At 33.4% G+C, this 21,519-nt stretch overlaps 2 protein-coding genes across 5 annotated transcripts; one reads left to right on the forward strand and one right to left on the reverse strand.

The window, feature by feature from the left end:
* The first annotated feature begins 1,694 nt into the window (after positions 1 to 1,694).
* Positions 1,695 to 9,276, forward strand: MEE55 (Serinc-domain containing serine and sphingolipid biosynthesis protein). Of its 4 annotated transcripts, XM_022047538.2 has the most exons (16): positions 1,695 to 1,934; positions 2,471 to 2,540; positions 2,663 to 2,781; positions 3,545 to 3,653; positions 3,764 to 4,083; positions 4,342 to 4,415; positions 4,692 to 4,851; positions 4,992 to 5,016; positions 5,140 to 5,229; positions 5,688 to 5,859; positions 6,062 to 6,135; positions 7,205 to 7,274; positions 7,549 to 7,620; positions 7,692 to 7,828; positions 8,283 to 8,356; positions 8,956 to 9,276. In XM_022047538.2, the coding sequence occupies exons 5-16, from the start codon at positions 3,888 to 3,890 to the stop codon at positions 9,012 to 9,014; spliced, it is 1,203 nt and encodes a 400-aa protein (XP_021903230.1). In that variant the 5' UTR covers positions 1,695 to 1,934; positions 2,471 to 2,540; positions 2,663 to 2,781; positions 3,545 to 3,653; positions 3,764 to 3,887; the 3' UTR covers positions 9,015 to 9,276. The 4 variants fall into 4 exon arrangements, with proteins under 4 accessions (XP_021903230.1, XP_088063797.1, XP_021903229.1 ...); XM_088207671.1 differs by having other exon boundaries at positions 2,669 to 3,653; XM_022047537.2 differs by lacking the exons at positions 2,471 to 2,540; positions 2,663 to 2,781.
* A 1,298-nt stretch (positions 9,277 to 10,574) lies between these two features.
* NIG (NSP (nuclear shuttle protein)-interacting GTPase) lies at positions 10,575 to 18,658 on the reverse strand. The gene is made up of 14 exons (XM_022047483.2): positions 18,338 to 18,658; positions 17,809 to 17,916; positions 17,046 to 17,107; positions 16,872 to 16,959; positions 16,684 to 16,745; positions 16,511 to 16,607; positions 15,862 to 16,281; positions 14,497 to 15,171; positions 14,238 to 14,405; positions 14,037 to 14,141; positions 13,829 to 13,927; positions 12,639 to 12,813; positions 12,500 to 12,542; positions 10,575 to 11,192 (listed from the first exon to the last, which is right to left on the reverse strand). The coding sequence occupies exons 2-14, from the start codon at positions 17,905 to 17,907 to the stop codon at positions 11,057 to 11,059; spliced, it is 2,229 nt and encodes a 742-aa protein (XP_021903175.1). The 5' UTR covers positions 17,908 to 17,916; positions 18,338 to 18,658; the 3' UTR covers positions 10,575 to 11,056.
* Between the last annotated feature and the right edge of the window lie 2,861 nt (positions 18,659 to 21,519).

The raw sequence follows: 21,519 nt of genomic DNA on the forward strand, positions 1-21,519 counted from the left end.
CCTCTTTTATCCTATCCCTTATTTATAGGAGTAGAGAGCCACGAGGGAAAGGTGGCATGTTACCTAAAAGTTGTCACTTTTCATCATGTCACTTCATCTAAAAAGTTACCACTTTTCACATGTCGTTTTATCTAAAAGACTTTTTAACATGTTACTTAATCTAAAAGATTACCACTTTTCACATGTAACTTCATCTAAAACTTGCCATTTTTTGTGATATAATTTTATTTAAAAGTTATTATTTTTTACATGTCACTTCATCTAAAAATTGTCATTTTCTTTTATGTCATTTTATCTAATAGTTACCACTTTTCATTATACTACTTCATTTAAAATGTTCCCACATTTTTTCATATTTTTTTCATGCTTATTTTAGCTCCTTCATCATTATCCATCATTTTTTCGTTTGACTCTAAATTATGTCCTTAATCTTATTATATATTTTTAAACACATATAAATGCTAAATTAAACATATTAAACATAAAAAATTAACTCGAAGTATTTTTAAGTTATCACATATTAGATCTCACAAATACATTGCTAAAGTTTACTAGATCTATCAACTAGGAAAAGAAATAAATTAGCCACTCATGATAGATTTCAATACAAAAGATATTTTTTTTTTTTATGATAAAAAAGAAGGAAGATGATGAAAAGAGAGTGTAGAATTTGCCACTAAAACTCTATGCAGCATTGGGAAGAAGAATGATCATGAACCTGCTTAGCAGGCGCCTTTTTTATAGAAGAGGGGATAGGGTTTTTTTTTTTCTTTTGTTGATTATGATAATTTTTCTTAATTTTTGGCTGATCACAAGCTTTTCATAATATTTTTTCTTGATTTTCGGCTTAAGATCTTGTCTGAAATGATATATTTTTTCATATTTGAAAAGCACACATTTTAATTTAAATATGTTATTGTGTGCGACTCTTAGTCTTGCTCAAGACTAAGTTGTTTGTCTGCTAGACCAAATCCTTGCCGAATGCTTATTTTTGGACCGATGACTCTTTTCACGAACTCTTTATCTTTTCATATTGTTTTTCATCATTTTGTCTTTATATCATGTCCTGTAACAAAATATAAAAAATAGTTCGGATTAAATAACATACTATTAAATTTAACAATCCAAAAATAAATGATAATAATATCGTTTTAAGCTACTATCAATAAGAAATTAAATTTTTTACATATATGGTAATGGAATGATTTAAGACCATTTTTTTGCTTGCCCTAAATATGATTTAGATTATATGTTATCATATCGAACTAACTCTATACTCAAATTGGACATATTTTGTATTTATCTTGATTTGAGTATTTAAATTATCCGTATCCGTTCAACTAGTTTTAGAATTATAAATATATTTATATATGTGAAATTATAAAAATATAAAATAATATATAAAAGTAACATATATATATTTTTTAATTTCTAATAAGTTCTAAGTTTTTCTATTTAAAAAATTTTCTTATTTAAGCAAGGACAGTTCTGGTAGGAACGAAATTGTCATAAAAAATTTATGAAATCACGTTAACTCCGGTAAGTAATTAACGAGAACATGATGACTAATGATTGATTAATTACCTGACGTTAATAATAAGAATAATAATATTGTAGCCGACGGAGTTACAGATTTGCCTCCAAAGATACGAAGTACGAACTGGAACGGAAACAGAAGCTAACGGCGGGAAAAAATAAGTAAACAGAAAAAAAAGAAAGGGAGAAAGCACATAAGCAAAGAAAAAGCTCCAAAAGCAATCAGTCCCTTCACTCCTTCTCTCTTACCTTGAAAACCACTGTAAAAGAAGAACGAAATATAAAAATCTCTCTATTTTTTCTTGTTTTACACTTTTTAAAGACAATGTTATTAGCTTCTTGAAGAAACATTCTCCAGTTTGGATCTTCTCAAGCTTCTACCTCCGTCTTCTTCACAGGTGCATTCCACTTCCTGCATTCTGGTTCTTTTGCTGTCAAGTTTAAGTCATTTTCTATCTGTTTGTCCTGATTATTTTTCATTTTTCTTGCTGTTGTTATTAAGGTTTCGCTCTGCTTTTTCTTTTTGTTTTGTTTTGAATTTTGAAAGTCTCCGAGTTACAGGGAGGGAGAGAGACGGATGCATGTAATTGTTTTGTTGAATTTTTAAACGATCATCACGTGATCGGTTATGGAATAACCGGTGGATTGTTTTTTGATTGCTGAATTTGATTATTTATTATTTCGGTTTTGCTGTGTATTTGCTGTTTGGGTTCCGGGAAAATGATATCACTCAGGCTTAGCCACGTCCATAAGACTGAATCTCTTACTACCTCAGTGAACCTTTTATTTTTGTTTCTTTCCATGGAATACTAAATTTGAATTTCTGTTTTTCTGTTTCTATTTTTACCTTTTTAGTTTATGTTTACAACATCCAAAACTGACAACGTTTCTAAATTTTCATTTATTTTCCAACAAAATTTTCATCGTTTTTCAGCCAATTTATACAACTTTACCAAATTTCTTCATCTAGAAATCAGATTATCTACGGACTACAGTCTCCTTAGGTATGGCCAAAAATTTTATTTATTTATTATTATTATTTTTCATCCAAGATCTTCCCAGAAAACGGATATTCTATTAGTTAATTAACAAGATTATCTTCCTGTGCTTTGAAAAAAATGGTTAGAGACAGAGGTGTCCTTACCGCTTGAACCGATTTTCAAACGATGGACCCATCGGGCCAGTGACTTACGGCCATGCTATATATATATATATTGTGAATATTTATCACTGACCAGAGAGAAGGTAAAGTAACATAAGTCTTAAAGGCAGTTGTTTTAATTTTTTAAAATATTTGAAGATTTCTTTATAGACTGCGCAGGCCATGGAGGACTTGCTACGGAAGGAAAGATTCCTTTCACCCTTAAAATTGCTTACACGCTTCCCGAGAAGTGTACCAAAGATTTAGAAATTTCTGTCTATCAATTGTTTTTTCGTCCGAATTGAACTAGAAAAAGAAGCGATTCAAACCGAGAAAAAGAAAGTGAGTTACAGAATCTTTTCTGTGGCTAGCTCTGTTTTTAGTAGTGCACGGTTCATAGAGCTGTAAAAAGCAATGATTAAGCTTTATTTAGGCGCTGAGCCTGGGTGGAATCCATCAGCTCTTGTTAGATCATCATAAAACCCAAACTGGATCTTGTCGTGCACTGCACGCATTCATTTGTGCCGATCAACAAAAAGGCTTTCTGTCGAGAAGTAGGACTTTTTCAAGTGTAACAAGAATTTGCAGCGAGAGGGTAAAAACATAAATAAAGCGATTATCTTAAGATAGTTGCATACTTTTTTTTTTCCTACTATTTGTAATAGTGGTGGATCATCAAAACCCACGTCCACAAGCTCCGTAAGGGAGTAAATACTATAGATACATATATATATATATATATATATATATATATATAACCGTCTGAGCTACAAGCTTCAGGCGCAACGCTGCTTCTTGTTTCAATAATATTTTCAAATGATTGTTTTATCTACATTTTAGCAAAATAAGGTTGTGTGTTTGTATCAGCCACAATAAATCAGTGGCAAAGGAGCCAAGCAGTTTGGTTCATGCATGTTATGTTACAGAATGTAGATTGAGTGGAACTGATGTTTGAGTAGCGCAGAAGAAAAGACAGGTACTTTCTGAAAAGCCCAAACCTTAGATAAGTTAGGCCGACGTTAAATATAATTAAATGACCTGGGTGATGTTTTTATCAGTCATAATCATTTCAATTTTGATTTCTAGGTAACGGGACAAAGATCTTCTATGATTGTAAAACGTCACTGTAATCTAGGTCATCCAGGTGACAAGATATGATATCGGTGCTCCTATGTCATGAAGAGTAGGGTACTGCTGTTTTTGAAGGGAAATGGAAAGCGGTCAAAGCAGCAGAACCAACAATGGGAGATACAGAGTGTTTAAGGAGGACTCATGGTTCAGTCAATTCCGCAATGGCTCTAATCCTTGGATGGCGAGATATGTTTATGGCTTGATGTTTCTCATTGCCAATTTGTTAGCATGGGTTGTTCGAGATTATGGCCGAGCTTCCTTGACAGAAATGAAAAGTAAGATTGCTTGCTTGTTTGAAATCGTTTTGAATTTCTTTTCTGTTCAACAAACTATCTGATAATACTTTGTTAAATAGGTCAAAATACTAATTTGGCCCTTGTACTATTTCAAATATTCAAATTGATTCTTATACCATGTTTTTTTTTGCTATTTTAGTCCATATATTTTTTAAAAAAATTTATTTTTAGTCTTAAACCATAATCGGTGTATTGTTTGTGACGTTAATCTGGTTTCTTGTTAAATGATGGGTGCAGAACTAAAGAATTGCAAAGGTGGGGTTGACTGTTTGGGCACAGAAGGTGTTCTGCGCGTGAGCTTGGGATGCTTCGTATCCTTTCATATAAGAATAGGATTTCTGATGGTTTTTAACAGTTTAATACAGACTGCATATGATGATACAAAACCGAATTGAATCCAAAGTTCTTGATGTACCAGAGATCACATAAGCCGTCTGGACTAGACATACATGATACCTCGATTTTTGCTATAAAATTTACTTGGAAAGTTGTTATATAATAAAGCACAACGCAATATCTTAAAATTACAGACTGTTATGTTATCTTTCCTTACTGCTGGAGATCAGGTTTTGCCTTAACTATGTTAGTCATTTTATTTTGTAATGTTCATGTCAGCTGTTGGCACCTCAAAGATGTATGGTTCAAGAGACTCATGGCACTCTGGATGGTGGTCTGTGAAGTTTCTATTGTGGATTACCCTCACCGTTATCCCTTTCTTTCTTCCTTCTTCCTTCATTCAGCTATATGGTTTGTTCGATTTCCCTGAAGTCCACAACTGTTTTGATTTTTCACTTAATTGTTATGATCACAAACCTATGATTTTTAATTCAAAATCTCCAGATGACATCATAAATCTGACAGTTTCTTTTTCCTCCTTTATTCGATAGGGGAGATTGCACATTTTGGTGCCGGGTATGGTTAATTCCTGTTAATGAATTCCTGTCTATAAAGCATGATTAAGAAGCTGGTAAATTTTTGTTTTAGTTGGACAACTAAGAGCCTTATGTTTAAGGGGTTTCTGTCAATTCATTTCAGGGTCTTTCTCCTAATTCAGCTAATAAGCGTTATCAGCTTCATCACATGGCTCAATGCTTGTTGTCAGTCTGAAAAAAACTTAGCAAGATGGTAAGTCTTGGCCCATTCTGAAGTTACTGCTGATTGAAAACTCTTTGTATATGTGAAAATGATTGGCTTTTATGTGCTCCTTTTCTCTAAAAAACAACAACCTTCTGAGTTTCTTCTTTGCAGATTGAAATAGAAAAGAAATATGAGATTGTATGCAACATAGTGTTGTATCTCCAATCCAGTCTCCTTTTAAAGAATTACCGTCTTAATGTCTAGTGATTGACAAAATTTTGGAGCTACATGTCAAACTTTTGTAAATCAAATTCATAGCATGATGGGGCAATGTACTTGTTATACTTGCAGCACTTACAAATAGTTTTTATTTCCTATAATTAGAGAATTCTTTGCAGACCTTCCTATCAATTAATCACTTGAAAGTTTAAAACAAATTTCATTTGACCAAAAATTCGGTTTGATTACTTGGATATCAGCTCACTTAAAAAAGATTTTTATTGCAGCCACATCCATGTAATGTTAATTGCAACTGTTGCCTATATTATATGCATTGTGGGAATCATTATGATGTACATCTGGTATGCACCTGATTCATCTTGCCTCCTAAACATTTTCTTCATCACATGGACTCTGGTGCTCCTCCAACTGATGACAAGTGTCTCCCTCCACCCAAGAGTAAGTTCTGCTTTCAATTTAGTCAATCTTGCATTTGCAGGTCTATTGTAGTGATAGGTATATCTCCCAGCTTGAGCATAGACTTAAGTCCAAGTCTCTGTCCCCTTGCATAGCTTTGTTTCAAAAAGAAGTCCATATCAACTTCTTTCATGTTTCTTGAAACTACAATGACATAAAGTTCACTTATTTCACGCCGAAACAGGTGAATGCTGGGTTCTTGACTCCTGGGCTCATGGGGCTTTATGTGGTATTCATCTGCTGGTGTGCCATTCGAAGGCATGTGTTCTAAAACTTGTATTCCTTTCTTTAAGTGAATGTACTATTTGAATTTTGTTGTGGTTTAATTGCATCCTTAGTGGCTCCTAGCTTTAGTCGTAATGTTTTTCAATTGAAGTACTTGCTTAATTCAAACTCGAGCCTTGTCAAGTTTTAGCTCAATCAGAAAATTAGGGAGGGGCATATAGAAGTAAATCCAAACGAGATGACAAGCAAAAAAAGATGGTTCCTTCTTTCCTCCTCCCTCTCAACCAATGGGGTTTTGCACAAACTCAGAGATACCAATTATAATGATCTTAGATTAACAGAACCCGTGTCCATTCACTTTGAAGATAAAATCATGTTAGTACAAACTCCTATCCATTCGCTTTAAAGATAAAATCATGTTACTTAAATTGAGCATTTCTGCTTGTTGAGGAGACAAATTATCCAGAAAATTTCTGATTTATGCTGGGTTTGAAATCATAATCTTTTGATCTTAAAGCTAGCTATTTATTTAGTCCTTGAGCTATGAACTATGCAACAATTCAATCTAAAAATTCTTTTTTGTTCTAATTTAATACTTAAATTTTATTAAGTTGTTTCAAAACATTATTCTTTGATAAAATTTTTACAAAATTTTATTTTAATGACGTAAAAATGACTTTAAAATATAATTATTATACTTAGGAGTAATAATTGAGAAAAAAAATTAATAGTTGTTGCAGTCTTTATTGGTATTTGTTATTATCATCTGTATAACTTAACTATAACAAAATTAATTCTTGTCATTAAGCCTAATAATTAATTATTATAACTTTGAACTTTATAGAACAATTTATGAGTGAAAATCATAAGAATTTATGTATTTTTTTTGTCAAAATTTTCACAGAAGTATAAAAGGATATTGAAATAAACAATTACATAACTTTAGTTACAATGAAAACAGAAAAAAACTTTTGGATATTTGGGAATTAAAATGGTAAGTTACCATTGTTTTCAAAAGATGGTTGAGATGTTATTGCTTTCCATTTCCTTTGTTACATCCTCAACTTACTTTTTCTTTTTTATTTTTCGTTTTGTCCTACAGTGAACCAGCAGGTGAAAAATGCAATAGAAAAGCTGAAGCTTCAACAAGGACAGATTGGCTAACCATTATAGTAATATTTTGAAGCTTTCAAGATTTCTATGAAGTTTTTTACTGTTTTCTTGCTAGCTTATTTAGTTTTGAATTTTATTAATGATAGCTGTTCTCTTACTTTATTAAGCAATAACTTCTGACGGTCTAAAACTTTTATGTGATCCAAACATACAAAATCAAGAAAAATTCAATACAATTTTGACTCTAGCCAGGATAAGTTTACTACGACTACTTTTCATCATGGTTTCTCAAGTTGGTTCAACAAATAAATTCATATTCATCATACTTGACAGAGTTTTATTGTTGCACTACTTGCAATGGTTATTGCAACATTTTCCACGGGAATAGATTCTCAATGCTTTCAGGTTAGTTCAACTTAAAGCTTCTTTCCAGGTTTACTTTCATTCTCCATGAAAATGTCTGACGACAACTGCAGTTCAGGAAGGACGAGAATCAAGCCGATGAAGATGCTGTTCCATATGGTTATGGCTTCTTCCATTTTGTTTTTGCCACGGGATCTATGTACTTCGCCATGCTCTTAGTTGGCTGGAACACTCATCATGCCATGAGGAAGTATGTATCCTTCTTTAGCTTTATTCGTGGTTTATGCATATGATTAATGATCCACGTGTTATGTCCTAAAAAAGCATTTCCTGCACTTCCCTAAACGACACAACAAAATAATGAATTTAGACGTCATTAATGTGAAATGATAAAATATGATAGATTAATAGAAAACGACTTAATTTATTACTAATGCATGCCTATATTAGAAGGCTGTGATACAATAATAAAATAAAATTTTAACCAAGTTTTCTGAAAGTTCTGTTTGATAGAGAACGATTAAATTTATTATCTGTACATTTACAACCAATCTGAGTTGATAAGAAATAGCATTCAATCTTTTTGTTTACTTGGCCCATATGCTATATAAATACACACACACATATATATATAAGATCCTGACATAAATCTTACGTTCTGAATGGTGAGAATTAATTAGCTGATTATTCCTTTGGTATTGCAGGTGGACGATTGACGTAGGTTGGACTAGTACCTGGGTCAGGATTGTGAATGAATGGCTGGCCGTCTGTGTTTATTGTAAGTAAAACTAATCGCTCTACGGTTTACGAGGTTTCTTTCTTCAACTGAGCTTTCACAAAGTAAACTGTTAGGAATTCACGCAAAAATCAAGAGAGAGAATACACAAAAGAGTTAGGTGTTTATACTTGTATATCTCCCGCAAATATGACTACATTCCTACCTCACAACAACCATCACTGGAATTTTATTCCCTTTGGTGGTGTGTTTAATCGGAGACTCTTATGTGTCATATAGAAAAAGAATAAAAAGGGCAATCAGATTAGAATATAAAAGTAAAAAAAAAAAAAAATACAGAAAAATCATATTGTTTGGTCAAGGAGACCTTCTTTACAAAGTAATAAGTTTAAATTAACAAATAAAATTTTTGGAAATAATGAATGTGTTTCTCTCTCATTCATTCTTTAGTTTGTGGTTGCCTGCTCGCTAAATAAACACAAGTTCTACATACTGATATTTTTATATTATAACATTAAGACACAATATCAATCTTAATTTATATATTCAAATTTGTATCCATCATAATTTTATTTCTTATTAAGGGTAGTAGCTCTGTCAGAGAAATTGTGGCAATATTAATGAAGATGGTACATTTGCAGTATGGATGCTTGTGGCTCCGATTTTATTGGAAAGAAGACAAACAACAGAACAAACATGATAAACTTGAAGGGTGAATATCCAGAATTTTTTTGGCTGAGGCTCCATTGATCTTTATGGTTGCTTCAAAACTAAATTGCAGCTACGAAGAGTTGCAAGTAAAATCATCTTATCCCGTCTACTAATCAGATTTGTTGCATTCTTCTGGCTCAGATAAAAAGAGAAATGTGAAAAATCAGTATTCAAGTTATTCATATTAATTCAATATGTGTAAATGTATTATTAAAATGGAAACGAACGGAGAAGGTCCTTCAAAACCACAATTTCTTTTTTCTTTTTCAGAAATATTCTTTTGAAAAATAATGCTTCTAAGCAGAATAGCAGGTGTTTATAAAAGGAATTAACTATATAAGTTGAAAAGTCGGTATAATAATTATAAAAAACATAAAATTTTATAATTTGTAATAGAGACTGTGAGGTTTTTTTTTATTTTTCTTAACCAAAAGAAAAAGTGAATTTTTTTAATTTATAAGGTGTTTGGTTATAAATCAAATAAAAATAAGCATTCAATTTTTCTAGAGTTAAAATAATTAATAAACTAGCTAGGCAGGGCTCAGAAGAAAACATCAAACCAAATATTTTCTACTTTTTGTGTTGCAGATTGTTTAATGCATTCATGAAAGCTGACTTCAAGCAAAAACATTTTAAAAACAAAAGTAGCAAATTATATAAAATTTGCTATAAAAATATTCTTTATGTGATATATGTTGTATTTAATTAATAACATTAAGAAATAATGATAAATACTGAATAAGAAAAACGTTATGTAACAGTAAAAAAAATAACTTCTAAATACTATTCCTCTTAAAATCTTCTCTATCAATTTAAATTATTTATTTTTATTAAATATTTTACTAAGTATTTGTATCGATTTCAATTTATTTTTATTGAAATTTTAAAATAAAAAATTCAAATAAATAGTATATTAAATTAATAAATATGCACAAAAATATTTTTACTAACTACAATTAGAAATTCTAGAAATATGTTTTCAACTCTTAACTTCACTTTTATTAAAAATAAAAAGAAATAGTTTTTGACTAAATCCTTTTGTTTTATACGTTTGACTATAACCTCTTTTTTTTTTTTTCTTTTCTTTTTTTTGGTTAACGGGAATTTCAACCGAATAATTTCGACCAAGTTATTTTAGAATGTCTACAACAAACCTCAAAATTTTATAAAAATAACTTGCAAAATTCACACTTTCTGCATCTAAAAGATGATAAAAATACACCTTCTCTGTAAAATTAGAACATCACATTCAAATTCCACTGAAACTAATCAAATTTAAAATGCATTCTCTTAATTCTACATAAAATTTTCTAAATCTTCCTTTCCTAATACAAGTTACAGATTTGTGTATCTGAACCAACTTTAAACGTACAATGAATTCCATACTTATAGATTTGCTTCAAAGACAGCCTTTTACTTCTGGAATTTTCCCAATTGTTATAACAGCATTACAGCAATCCAATACTCAAAATTTGAGTTTAACAATGAACACTTCCTCGATGTCAAGCTTGTATTAGATCACCGTTCTTCAACAATACCAACCAATATCTGAAAGAGAGATGGGGCTATATCCAATATGATAATTACCAAACTGACCGTGTCCAACATGACAAATATTTAGCAACTTTTCACAGACTCAAGAAAACCTCACCACAAATAATGAAGATGATGCAAAATCATACAACAGCGCAGCATGCAACAGGGTTCAACCCATGGAAAATTACAAAAATAACCAACGGACAACCTTAGCTGCATAAAAAATAACCTAAATTCCTCAACAAGTGTATATTCTTTTGGACATTATAAACTGCTCCCTTCCCCCTTCCCCCCTTTTCTTACCTGCATATATCTAGCTTCCATAAGCAGTGTGGAATTTGATCCTTACACCAGGAATGTACACGAGAGGTCTTCATATGGCTGGATCATTCGATTACAGTAATAAAGTCAGAAACTTTCCACCCAGCTTTTCATAGGTAGCAACAAACTGATGCTTATGATACCATCTGACAAGAGATTCCATTTTTTTTGTATTTATCCAAACGGATTCCCTCCAACAGAAGAGAAAGGACGTGGAGCAGCAGGAGCTGGAAATCTACTGGCAAGCTGTTGATCCATATTTACAAAACCAAAAGAAGCCCCCTCGCCACGGACGGATCCAACTTGTTGTCTGCAGAATAGTTTTAAAACCTCAGTAAGTGTAATGAGACAACACCAGCGATAAATAACGTTATGTTTCTGGTGCAACTTCAAAAGTATTTTCAGGTGGGATGATCTATAACTAGAAATGCTAGACTACAATATAGTAGCATTTAGTGTTGTCTGAAGTCAACCGACCCATGCCATGAGCACGGTATCAGAATCCTGAACTACAAAAGACATTTCTAAGATTGTAATCTTTATCTACCAGCTAACTTTCTAAGTATTATTTTCTTCCCTCTGCTAGATTTTTTTCCTATCTGAGATTTTAACTTGAAATAAATGGATGTTTTAATAACAACAGATCTTTTACTTGTGTAAAGGACCTACTATTAGTTTTAAGCAAGAAATTCAATAATTCTCATAATTCCATGCTTTAACTGGAAAAACAAGGGGTAATAATATTCTGCAAATAGCAATCTGGACGATGGTTATCATACTTGAATTGATTAATAGTGCTCGCAAACCATTTGAATGATTAAGCTCGTGGCAGTAGAGTTCTTAAAGAAAAAGATGGGTGCATAAAATTGTTGAGTTGGGGCTCATATTAATACTGTTAAACAAAGGTTCCAGCAAAGAGATGGGAATCTGCAAAACAGGCTTTTTATTATCCAGTTATTCTTGTAATTTTGGGTTTTTTCCTGCCTAGTTGTAGAGAAAGTTCTTCAATAGTGGCAAATCTCATAGGAGGTCCCATGATGCAGGCGCATTTCAGAATCAGGTAAAATTCTTGTGTTCTTTCTCTCTCTCTCTACTCTCTCACTTTAATCTGTATGTTGCATGGATAATTACACTACATCAATTTCATGTATGGAATAAAAGTCTTCCTTATGAGTTGGGTTTGGCAGGCAGTATCCAACAAAAGATGTGCACATCCACATCATGCATTATGTGCAACAATCAGATCTACCACGGATGGACAGAGAGAGTGAGACAGAGAGAGAACCCAATTCTTTCGTATTAAGATTGAGAATTCTTCATACCTCAGCAGAAGCCAACTTAGACTCTGTAAGACTGTAAACACGATCATGCACTTGTAAAATTGATTTAAATAAGTCTAAATCAACTTAACTATACCAAAGACATTCCAGGAAGATGGTATTTTTTGGTTCTTTGTTCATTCATACATTCAACACAATCATATGGATGGTGTCTTGATCTACCAAACAAGAATCAACTAATGGGATTTGTTAGCTCATTATCAACTCAATTTGATCATGTGTCTGACATTTTGATTAAACAAACAAGAACCAATCAGACTATGTAAGGATAGCTTACCTTGAAGGTGGCATATTGCTGGATAATTGGGGTTCCATGTACCCTGAAATTTTTTAAAGAAGGGTTAACCATGTTGAAGAGTTTTCACAGCTAGCATTCTAGTGAGATGAAAAGAAAAAAGAAAAAGAGATTGATTTACTTGGGGGCATTGCTGATGCAACATTTGGCGCTTGGGCAGGCATTCCAGAAGCATAAAGTAATGTTTGGGGTGGCATCCACGCCGGCAGGGTATTACCAACATTAGAAGTATGTGAGAAGCCTGAAGGTGGTGATACATTTGGCAGAGCACTTTGCAGGGGAGCCATGGACGGAAACTGCATCACATGCAAGACAGGTCACACAACCTTAAAAAGGAAAGTATTGGTACTCTTTTGGTATTTTCAGAGGTACTTCAAGAATATAGAAATAACTTTGAAAATTCCATGGCATCTTAGAAGACACAAGGAAAAATGTTAAATACCTTTAAAGCATTTGAATTTTTGAATAATGTCATTAAAAGAAATACAGTAATACGTTAAAAGATATCAATCGTATCTTCTGAGGCACTTCATAAAATATCATAATACCTCCAAAAGTTCTGTCAACATTTTTAGGGTATAGATATCAACATACCTTCCCAAATCTCTCTGTACTTTGAACATACCAGGAGAAAGATCATAATTACTTAATAAATACTAATGATATTTTTTTATGGTATTTTGATATTTGAGATGATTTTCTTAGCATAACAATATTTTGGTATTGTAAAGAATATCAACGGCTATTTGTAAAGTATACCATATCAAATACCATGGTACCTTCAAAAATACTGATGAACTGTTGGTACTATTCTTAAGGTGTCATAGTGATTCACGAAGCTAGTTTCAATAATACTAGCAGTATTCTTTAGATATTAAAAGATCTTAAAGGTATGGCGATTTGTAGAGGTATTGCAGTCTTTTTTTAGGTAAGCTCAAAAATATTACTAGTATTTTAAAAGATACTTCGGTATTTTTAAGATACCTCCAAATTCCAGTACTGGTGCTGGAAGTAAACACCACAAATATCTCCATGATAAATATGCATTGATTATTTGCAAACAAGTAATGATAGGAAAACAAGATAGGACTCAAAAATTAAATAATTGCATCCCATCCTTGAATCAATATCTAGTTGTTAAGAGAATCCAAAGTTCTAAGCAATTCCCCAACCCCAATCCCACAAAGAAACAACAACAAAAAAAAAAGAGAAGACTCTCATTATGCTGGATTTATTAGCAATATTGAGCTTCTTTAAATGTGCGAATTAAATTTTTCATTTATATTAATTCAAACGAAGTAAATCAAATACCATTTGAGTATGTGGAGGTGTTTGAGCATGTTGAGGTTGTTCGCCACTGAAGTCAAATGGGTTTGTCGACTTTGATGGCTGTGAAAAAGTTTGCAAGGGCTGCCACAACAGACACAAAGATATTTACAAAAATGCCAAAGCAACTAGACCAGCAACAATGTAAAATAGAACATAGTGAAATTTTCATGAGCTGGGATCATAAATGTACCATAACAGTGTTATATGGCATTCTAAATCCCATGCCACGGGGTGGACCAGTTTGCCACCCTGGAACTATGGCAGGATATGATGGGTAGGTTGCAGTAAATAGATCCTGCAGATAATTCAAGAATCAATACATGATAAATAATGACTTTATATGAAGTGCAAAACAATAAGTACTTGTTTTTCTTTGTTTTCCCCCCAGTACCTCAGGAAGTTCTTTTCTTCCAGTCAACTTTGCTTCTTCAGGCGAAGGTTGTGTACCACTAGAGGTCATCTCCTGTGGCTGTGGAGTTTTTGAGATGGCTTGAGGAACCTGTGCAGCTGTTGTGCTCAAAGGCCCTTGTATATTTGAGACATTTGACATATTCCATGGCTGCCAAAGGACCAAGGAAGAAATATGTGAATAGAACTATTATATAATAAAGCACCAAATAAACTCCGGAGCATTTGACTGTGAGGCTCACCTGGTTGCCTGATGGACCACCAAGTGGTGGTCTAAATTGTTGACTAGTGAACTGACCACCACCAGCAGGAAATAAAGAAGGTTGTTGATGCTGTGTGCTGGACCATTGTGATGGATCAGTAACTTTGACGAAGGAATTAACCCCACTGACAGTTGATACCGGGGTTAATCCCTGAGCAGATGACAAAGGACCACAAGAGGGAAAAGTTGAAAAGCTGCTAACTTGTGGAGATGCAGGTGCACCAGCACCAAAGGGCAACATTGGAGTGTGTCCCATTGGCACAGAAGGCGGATCACCAATTGATAAAAGATTCACATTCCCCGGAGATGAAGCGATTGGACCACCAGCTCCGCTAGATAATCCTGTTGCATGACCAGGAACAGTTGCAGGAGCTGATAACTGAGAAAGAACAGAATCCAATGGATATGCATTTGCTGGAGCTTGCAAGACTCTTGTGTCAGGGGCAAAATCAAAAGACGCCCAATTGTTATCATTGGCAGTGCTTGTTGATGGCACAGTGGACTGAGCAGGTGCTGTTTGTTGTGCTTGAGTAACTACAGCAGCTGGAAGAGGTTCAGGATCAGAATCAAAATCTATCAAGCTCCTAGTACTCTCCAATTTAACTTCTGGTGGATTCTCGTTGGTGGAACCCAAGCTACCGGATGATGCAGTTCTCTGAAAGTAGAAGGAATAGGATAATAAAATAATTAACCATAATCCAAAGAAAAAGCATCTTGAGAAGTTCCATGACGTCAAGAAGTATATATTATGGTAAGCATGTCTATCAAGTATCTCTGCAAGTAGAAGGAATAGGATATTAAACTAATTAACTGTTTTCCCATAATCCAAAGAAAAAGCATCTTGAGAAGTTCCATGACATCAAGAAGTATATATTATGGTAAGCATGTCTATCAAGTATCTCATGAACTGCAGGGCAGAGAGAGATGCAAAAGCACCACAATTTAGAAATAAAGCATAAATCAACCATAATCTGAATGGTCCAACTGATCATTTGTATCCTAAAGCTGCTGCAGCGAGAAATCATAGCAAAATTTTTATTAAAACTTAATACTCATCAGATCATAAAACTAAGGGTGATGGCTGACACAAGAATGCTGAACAGTACAACTTGCGATGAAATCACTTGAACATCAATTATGGACAGTACCGAATAGAAACCCATAAATATTTATCATTATTTCTTGCCAAATAAAGGTAACCAATTTATGGAAATTTTACACCATGATCCTCAGAGAACCAAAAAACCACTGATAAAGAAAGATAAACGAAATGCACAGACCAATACCCAAATGGAATTTTGAAGATCTTGAATATTGTGCAATACAACTCAATAGAAACTCCCACCTGTGTATGTACTGAGCTATCAACAGCTCTCCCACCATTGGCTTTGGGAGGCTCACTAATACGAAGAGGCACTATATTCTCTCCCAAAATTTCTCTAACAGGCCGAACAACAGGTGGGCTGGATGACTCCATATCTTTTACACGCTCAGGTGACCTGCCTTCTAGTTTTGATTCTCCATCTCCATGATCTTCAAATTTCCTCCCATTTCCAAATCTATCATCACGACGCCAATCATTTATTATCTCAGGACGAGCAGGGCTTCTCCGGTAATCACCATATTGTCGACTATCTGGTTCGTATACTGGACTTCTTCCTCCAGAACTAGACCTGTCACTGTAACGACGCTCATATGTCTCTTCATACGGAGGGCTTCTAGATCCACCCTGATTCCTGTTCTCATAAATTTCTTCTTTGTCCCCCTATACAATATGCCAGAAGAGAGATTTGTAACTGTCATGATTAACAGTTCCCAATTGCTACAAAAAATTTTATGGAAAAAGATATCTATCTGATAGCAACAAGAGATTTTAATATATGAGTTGCATTTATCCTAGTCAAATATCTGTTATATCCTACTAATTTCTTCTGTCAAAGATCAATAAACAAATAAAAGAAAGTCAGGTTTGGGAAGAAGATGGAGAACCTTACCATCTTCACCCTTGGAGGCCTGTCATAGTTCTTCTCACCAGAGTATCTTCTATCAACATATACATGCTTTATGAAGTCTCGTAGCCTCTCAACATTACTGGAAAATAACTATTTGTGAGGATTATAGTAATTAGTCAGGTAGTAAAGTACACATAAAACAAATAAGCAATCACCTGCTATCTGGGAAAGACTGACGCTGGGGATCCCATTCTTTAAAATAAATTTCTTTTGCACGCTGATAATATGTGAAAAAGAAGAGTCAAAATGATAAAGGGGCATAACTGATCACAATTGAAAAGAGTACTACACGGATATCAGAGGAAAATTCTGGTTCTCTCAGAGAAAAGGAAGTGCCATATACCTGATTTCCCCCTTCTTGCAGAGAACTTACTTCCTGTGAAGTGAATTTGGCCATCGATATTGATTTCACGCGGTGTGTGAACTCTCGACTGGAAAAATTTTTAAATGGCTAAGCCATGCTACAAACTTCACAAGCTTAAAAGAACATTTGCAATAGTTTTATCCAGATACTTACTGTATCCCACTACATGTGGTGCAGACAAATGTCCAGAAATTAGTGCAAACATACTGCGGCCCCTGCTCAAAGAAACAAGATAGAATTGTTATAGAAGACCATGCATCAGTAAGCAGCTAAGCATGAGTACTCCAAAGCCAATGTTACAAACAGAAATTATTGCCAGAAAGAAAGAGATCAAGAAACAAAAATTCCAAAATTGTTAATACTTCCATTGAGTATCTTATTAACATTAAGTTACTCCAGCTACCAGTTGAATCAGTAAAGTACATTATCCTTACGGATAACTAAGTGTATAAAACTCAAGGCTTCATTCTCTCCCTATTCAAAGGTAAATAGATCCATGTCAAGCCCGTGTATGCATTTGCCAGTGATTAAACTTTAATCAGGGATGAATCATCTTCGTTATTGACTAAACTGGCTTGATTATTGAGATCAAGACCCCGGCATTCATAAAGAAATGAGAATATAAACAAGTTACTGCACTACCAAGTGCACACTTGTTTCTCTACCATATGCTAACCCCAGAAGTATGGACCAATCAATTAACATTGTTGATCCTTTCAAGCAAGGCAAATAAAAACCCATGAAAACCAAATAAAACAATATGCAATTCAAATCTTTCCACATGCTAAAATCTGATGCATTCATTTCCTCTATATTCTAATATTAGTAAAATTGACAATGCCAACAACTGTTACAGTTTTTGTTCTCGAGTACATAGGATGAACGGAAGAAACAATAGTAACAATATGAAGCATACCAGGCTGTTACAGTTAATACACCTCCGATTATCAGGAAGTTTGAGAAGGCCTCGTATTATTCGTTCATTTTTCTCGTCTTCCTTCAATCTATTTGCCATCCCAACTTCCTACATCATTAAGAATAAGAATCATATATGATAAACATAGAGAAATCTAAAAGAGGCAAACAGCTAAATTTAATCAGTCCACTTGAATTATCTCCAAAACCGAAGCCCAATTAATCAACCAAGTGAACCACAAATCACGTCTCTTACATCTCCACCATAGACATCCCCTAACATAGCTTCTCAATAAATTGAAGTCCAAATGAAGAAACTAAGACAAGATACCTAAACCAACAAACGCATCTTCCCTTAAACAAACTGAATAACGACAACAACCACAGAGATGTCAAAGATTGTAATACCAAATCGAACGGATCTGAGAAATCAAGACAAGTCAAAGTTGCAACGGACAGAGCAAAACAATCTAACCTGTTTGGAACCCTAGAAAATGATAATATGGCAGACAAAAGAACAGAGAACTGACCTGAGTCGGGGCTGCAAAGTTAAAGCAATCAAGCAAGCAGCGCAAAGCGGAATTTTTTTAAAAAAATAAAGAAGACGGAAGAAGCTTTATGGTTCTACTTTTGGCAGACGATGATAATGATGCTTAATGAAGATCCAGCACTGACTCTCTCTCCACCATAATCATATTAATAACCTCTGGTTTAGAGAGAGAGATTGTAGATCTTCGGAGAGTGGTAACTATGGAGGAGAGGGAGCTTTGTACAGCTAAGAAGAGCTAAACAAAAGGTTCAAAGACCTTTTTCTCTGTAACTTAATATTTTTATGGAACTGAAGGAGACGAATAATTAAATTTACTTTACGGTGTTCTCGGACACAGTGGAGTAAGCTTGTCCTATTACGGTACTAAGCCCTTGTTTGACGGCTTTGGTCTGCCTTTGTTGAAGTTACGGTGACGCGTCATCCGTCGCATGTGGCGACTCAGTACTTCCTATTATTCTTTCAGGTAAAAGAATATATATTTACTATTTTTATTTATGTATGACAAATATATATTTAGTATTTTCATATGAAATTTATCTGATTTTTATGTCCATTATAAATTTAACATTTTGAAATTATTATAAAATAATGAAAACTTAAGATAAATTTAATATTTTTGATAAATTTTATTTAGAGTAAATTAGATTAGAAGTTCTTGATGTTTTAGTATAACTTATTGCATAAAAAATATAATTATGAATTAATTTCAGTTTTTTTATAGGGTTAAATAAAATTTCTAATATATAATATGTGTCAGATAATTATGGAATAATCAAATAAAAATAAAGCAAACGATTTTACTTGAAAAATATACAAATAAATTATGATTTTAATTAATAGAACAAAAATAAAAAATGAGAGAGTCAGTTAATAATCAAATTTTAAGAAAAGAGGTTTAAGTCTTATCGGATAAAACATTCTCCCTATTGTGAATGTAAAATTATTTATATATATATATATATATATAATTAATAATTTCTTTTTCTGTGGTAATAAAGAAAACACCAAAAATAATTTCAAAATTATCAGAGCTTTCGAGCAATAAGTAGTATTATTTTAATTTTGATAATAGACAATGAGATGTAACACCTAAACATATAATCGCTTCAAAAAAAAAAAAAAAGATTTACAAATGTTTTATTACTTCTCAAGATAAATTTGAATGTCTCTCACTCATTTTACGTTAACAAAATCATGCAATTTATAATAATCTCTCTCCATGAAACATTTTAAAAAGAGAAAATATTAGTTTTTGTAATAAAATTAGTCATTATCTCATTATTTAACTCTATATAATTCTTGAGAATTTCAAACTTAACATGAACATATCTAATACCCGGGTCCGAGATTAATTTTAAAATTAAAAAAATTATAAAAATTTAATTTAATGCAAAATTATGAAAAAAAAAATAGGTTGATGACGAAATTAAAAATAATTTTAGAAAAAATAAGCGAAAATTTGGGTTCGCATTGTATTTTTGAAAAAAAAAATTAAAAATTGAGAGTTAGAACGCAATTAAGAAAAATTGCATCACGTAAAACCGCTCAGTCAGCAGTCTCGACGAATCGGAACGCGTCGCGTGACAAGCACGCTAACTCGGTGCCCCATGATCGGACGGTCCGGAAGCGTTTCCATGCCCGTAGACGGTTCGGATTCATTCCCTCCTCAGGCACGATCGGACGGTCGCAATTAAACGCGATGAATGGCCCAGATTCGTTTCTTCTTTCAATGCGATCTGACAGTCGAGATCAAATCGCGATGAACGGTCTAGATTCATTTCTTCTTTAAACGCGATCGGAGATCGAGATCAAATGCGATGAACAGTTCAAATTTACGCAAGATAAGTATAAATATTTCGCATCACACCAAACTCAAACCCTAGTCGCCAGCCTCCTGCCGGATAAGGGAGCCGATCGCCACCCACCGGGCTGCCGGAGCTACCTCCAACCACCAAAAAAAGTAAAAATTCTCCTTGGACTAATTTTGGGTTTATTTAGGACATTTGTAGGTACTATTAGCGTATTTTAATTTTCGAAGAAAAATTCAGAAAATCTGATAATCACTCGTAGGCGCAGTCGAACAATTTGGCTTTTCGGGCATCAAATCGAGTAAGCATCCCTCATCTTATTCCCTATCATAGAGTTGAAGTCCAAATAAATAATAATACGATATTTTATGTGAATTTAGAGAATGTACATAATTAATTACGGATTGCTAATAGAGCCAAAATCGGAAATTATCTACTGTTATTTGTTGATTGTTTTTACAGTTTATATGCATGATGGTGTCTTATTAATTGATTTTATGGCTTTGAATGCATGTATGGTTTATTCTATGTGTTTACTGCTAAATAAAAAAAATGAAGGTTAAACGGTAAAAATTGTGTGATGAAATGAATAGATGAAACGACAACCTTATTGGATATCCTGAGAGATGGTGGATGGACCGAGTATATAAGGAACCCTACCGTGAACGTCGTCTCATACCGGACGGGGTATGAAGACTTGATAATTTGGTGCTCATACCGAACGGAGTATGGGGACAACCCGCTTCACCCTCATACCGGACGGGGTATTGAGATTTGGGTAAATTGGTGCTCATACTGGACGGGGTATGGAGACAGCTCGTGATTGAGAATGTTAAATGAAAAAGTTCACGTGTAGTGGGAACATCCTTATGAACCCCCATGCATACCAACAAGCTGGTAAAAAGAGCGATAGTTATTGTGGATTTATTGATGATGGACATAGATTTATAATGTGTGCTATGATTGTTGATTATACATGAAATTATTATCTGTACAATATTATTATCTGTATATATTGTTTTTATGAATCCTATTACGGTAAGTGAACGGTAAATTATTTTATTTTTAATAAATATATTGGTTTAAATTAAGTGCTCCATTAGTGTTTTGATTTTATACCAACATTTACTTCTGTGTCGGTGATATAGTGTGATATCCTTACTGGGATAGTATACCTCATTCCTTATTTAACCATTTTATATAAAGAGAACTAGATTCCAGAACCCGATCTGCAGGAGGATTGCGAGTAGATGCTAGATTTCTTTATTTTCCGTTTATTTTCTTATTCTTGTGTTTCTTTCAAAAGAGTGAATTCCGTAACACTGTGTGATACTTTAAATTATTTGTGCAAGAA

Source organism: Carica papaya, chromosome 7 (genome assembly GCF_054855325.1).
Source record: "Carica papaya isolate Zhongbai chromosome 7, ASM5485532v1, whole genome shotgun sequence".
NCBI lineage: Eukaryota > Viridiplantae > Streptophyta > Magnoliopsida > Brassicales > Caricaceae > Carica > Carica papaya.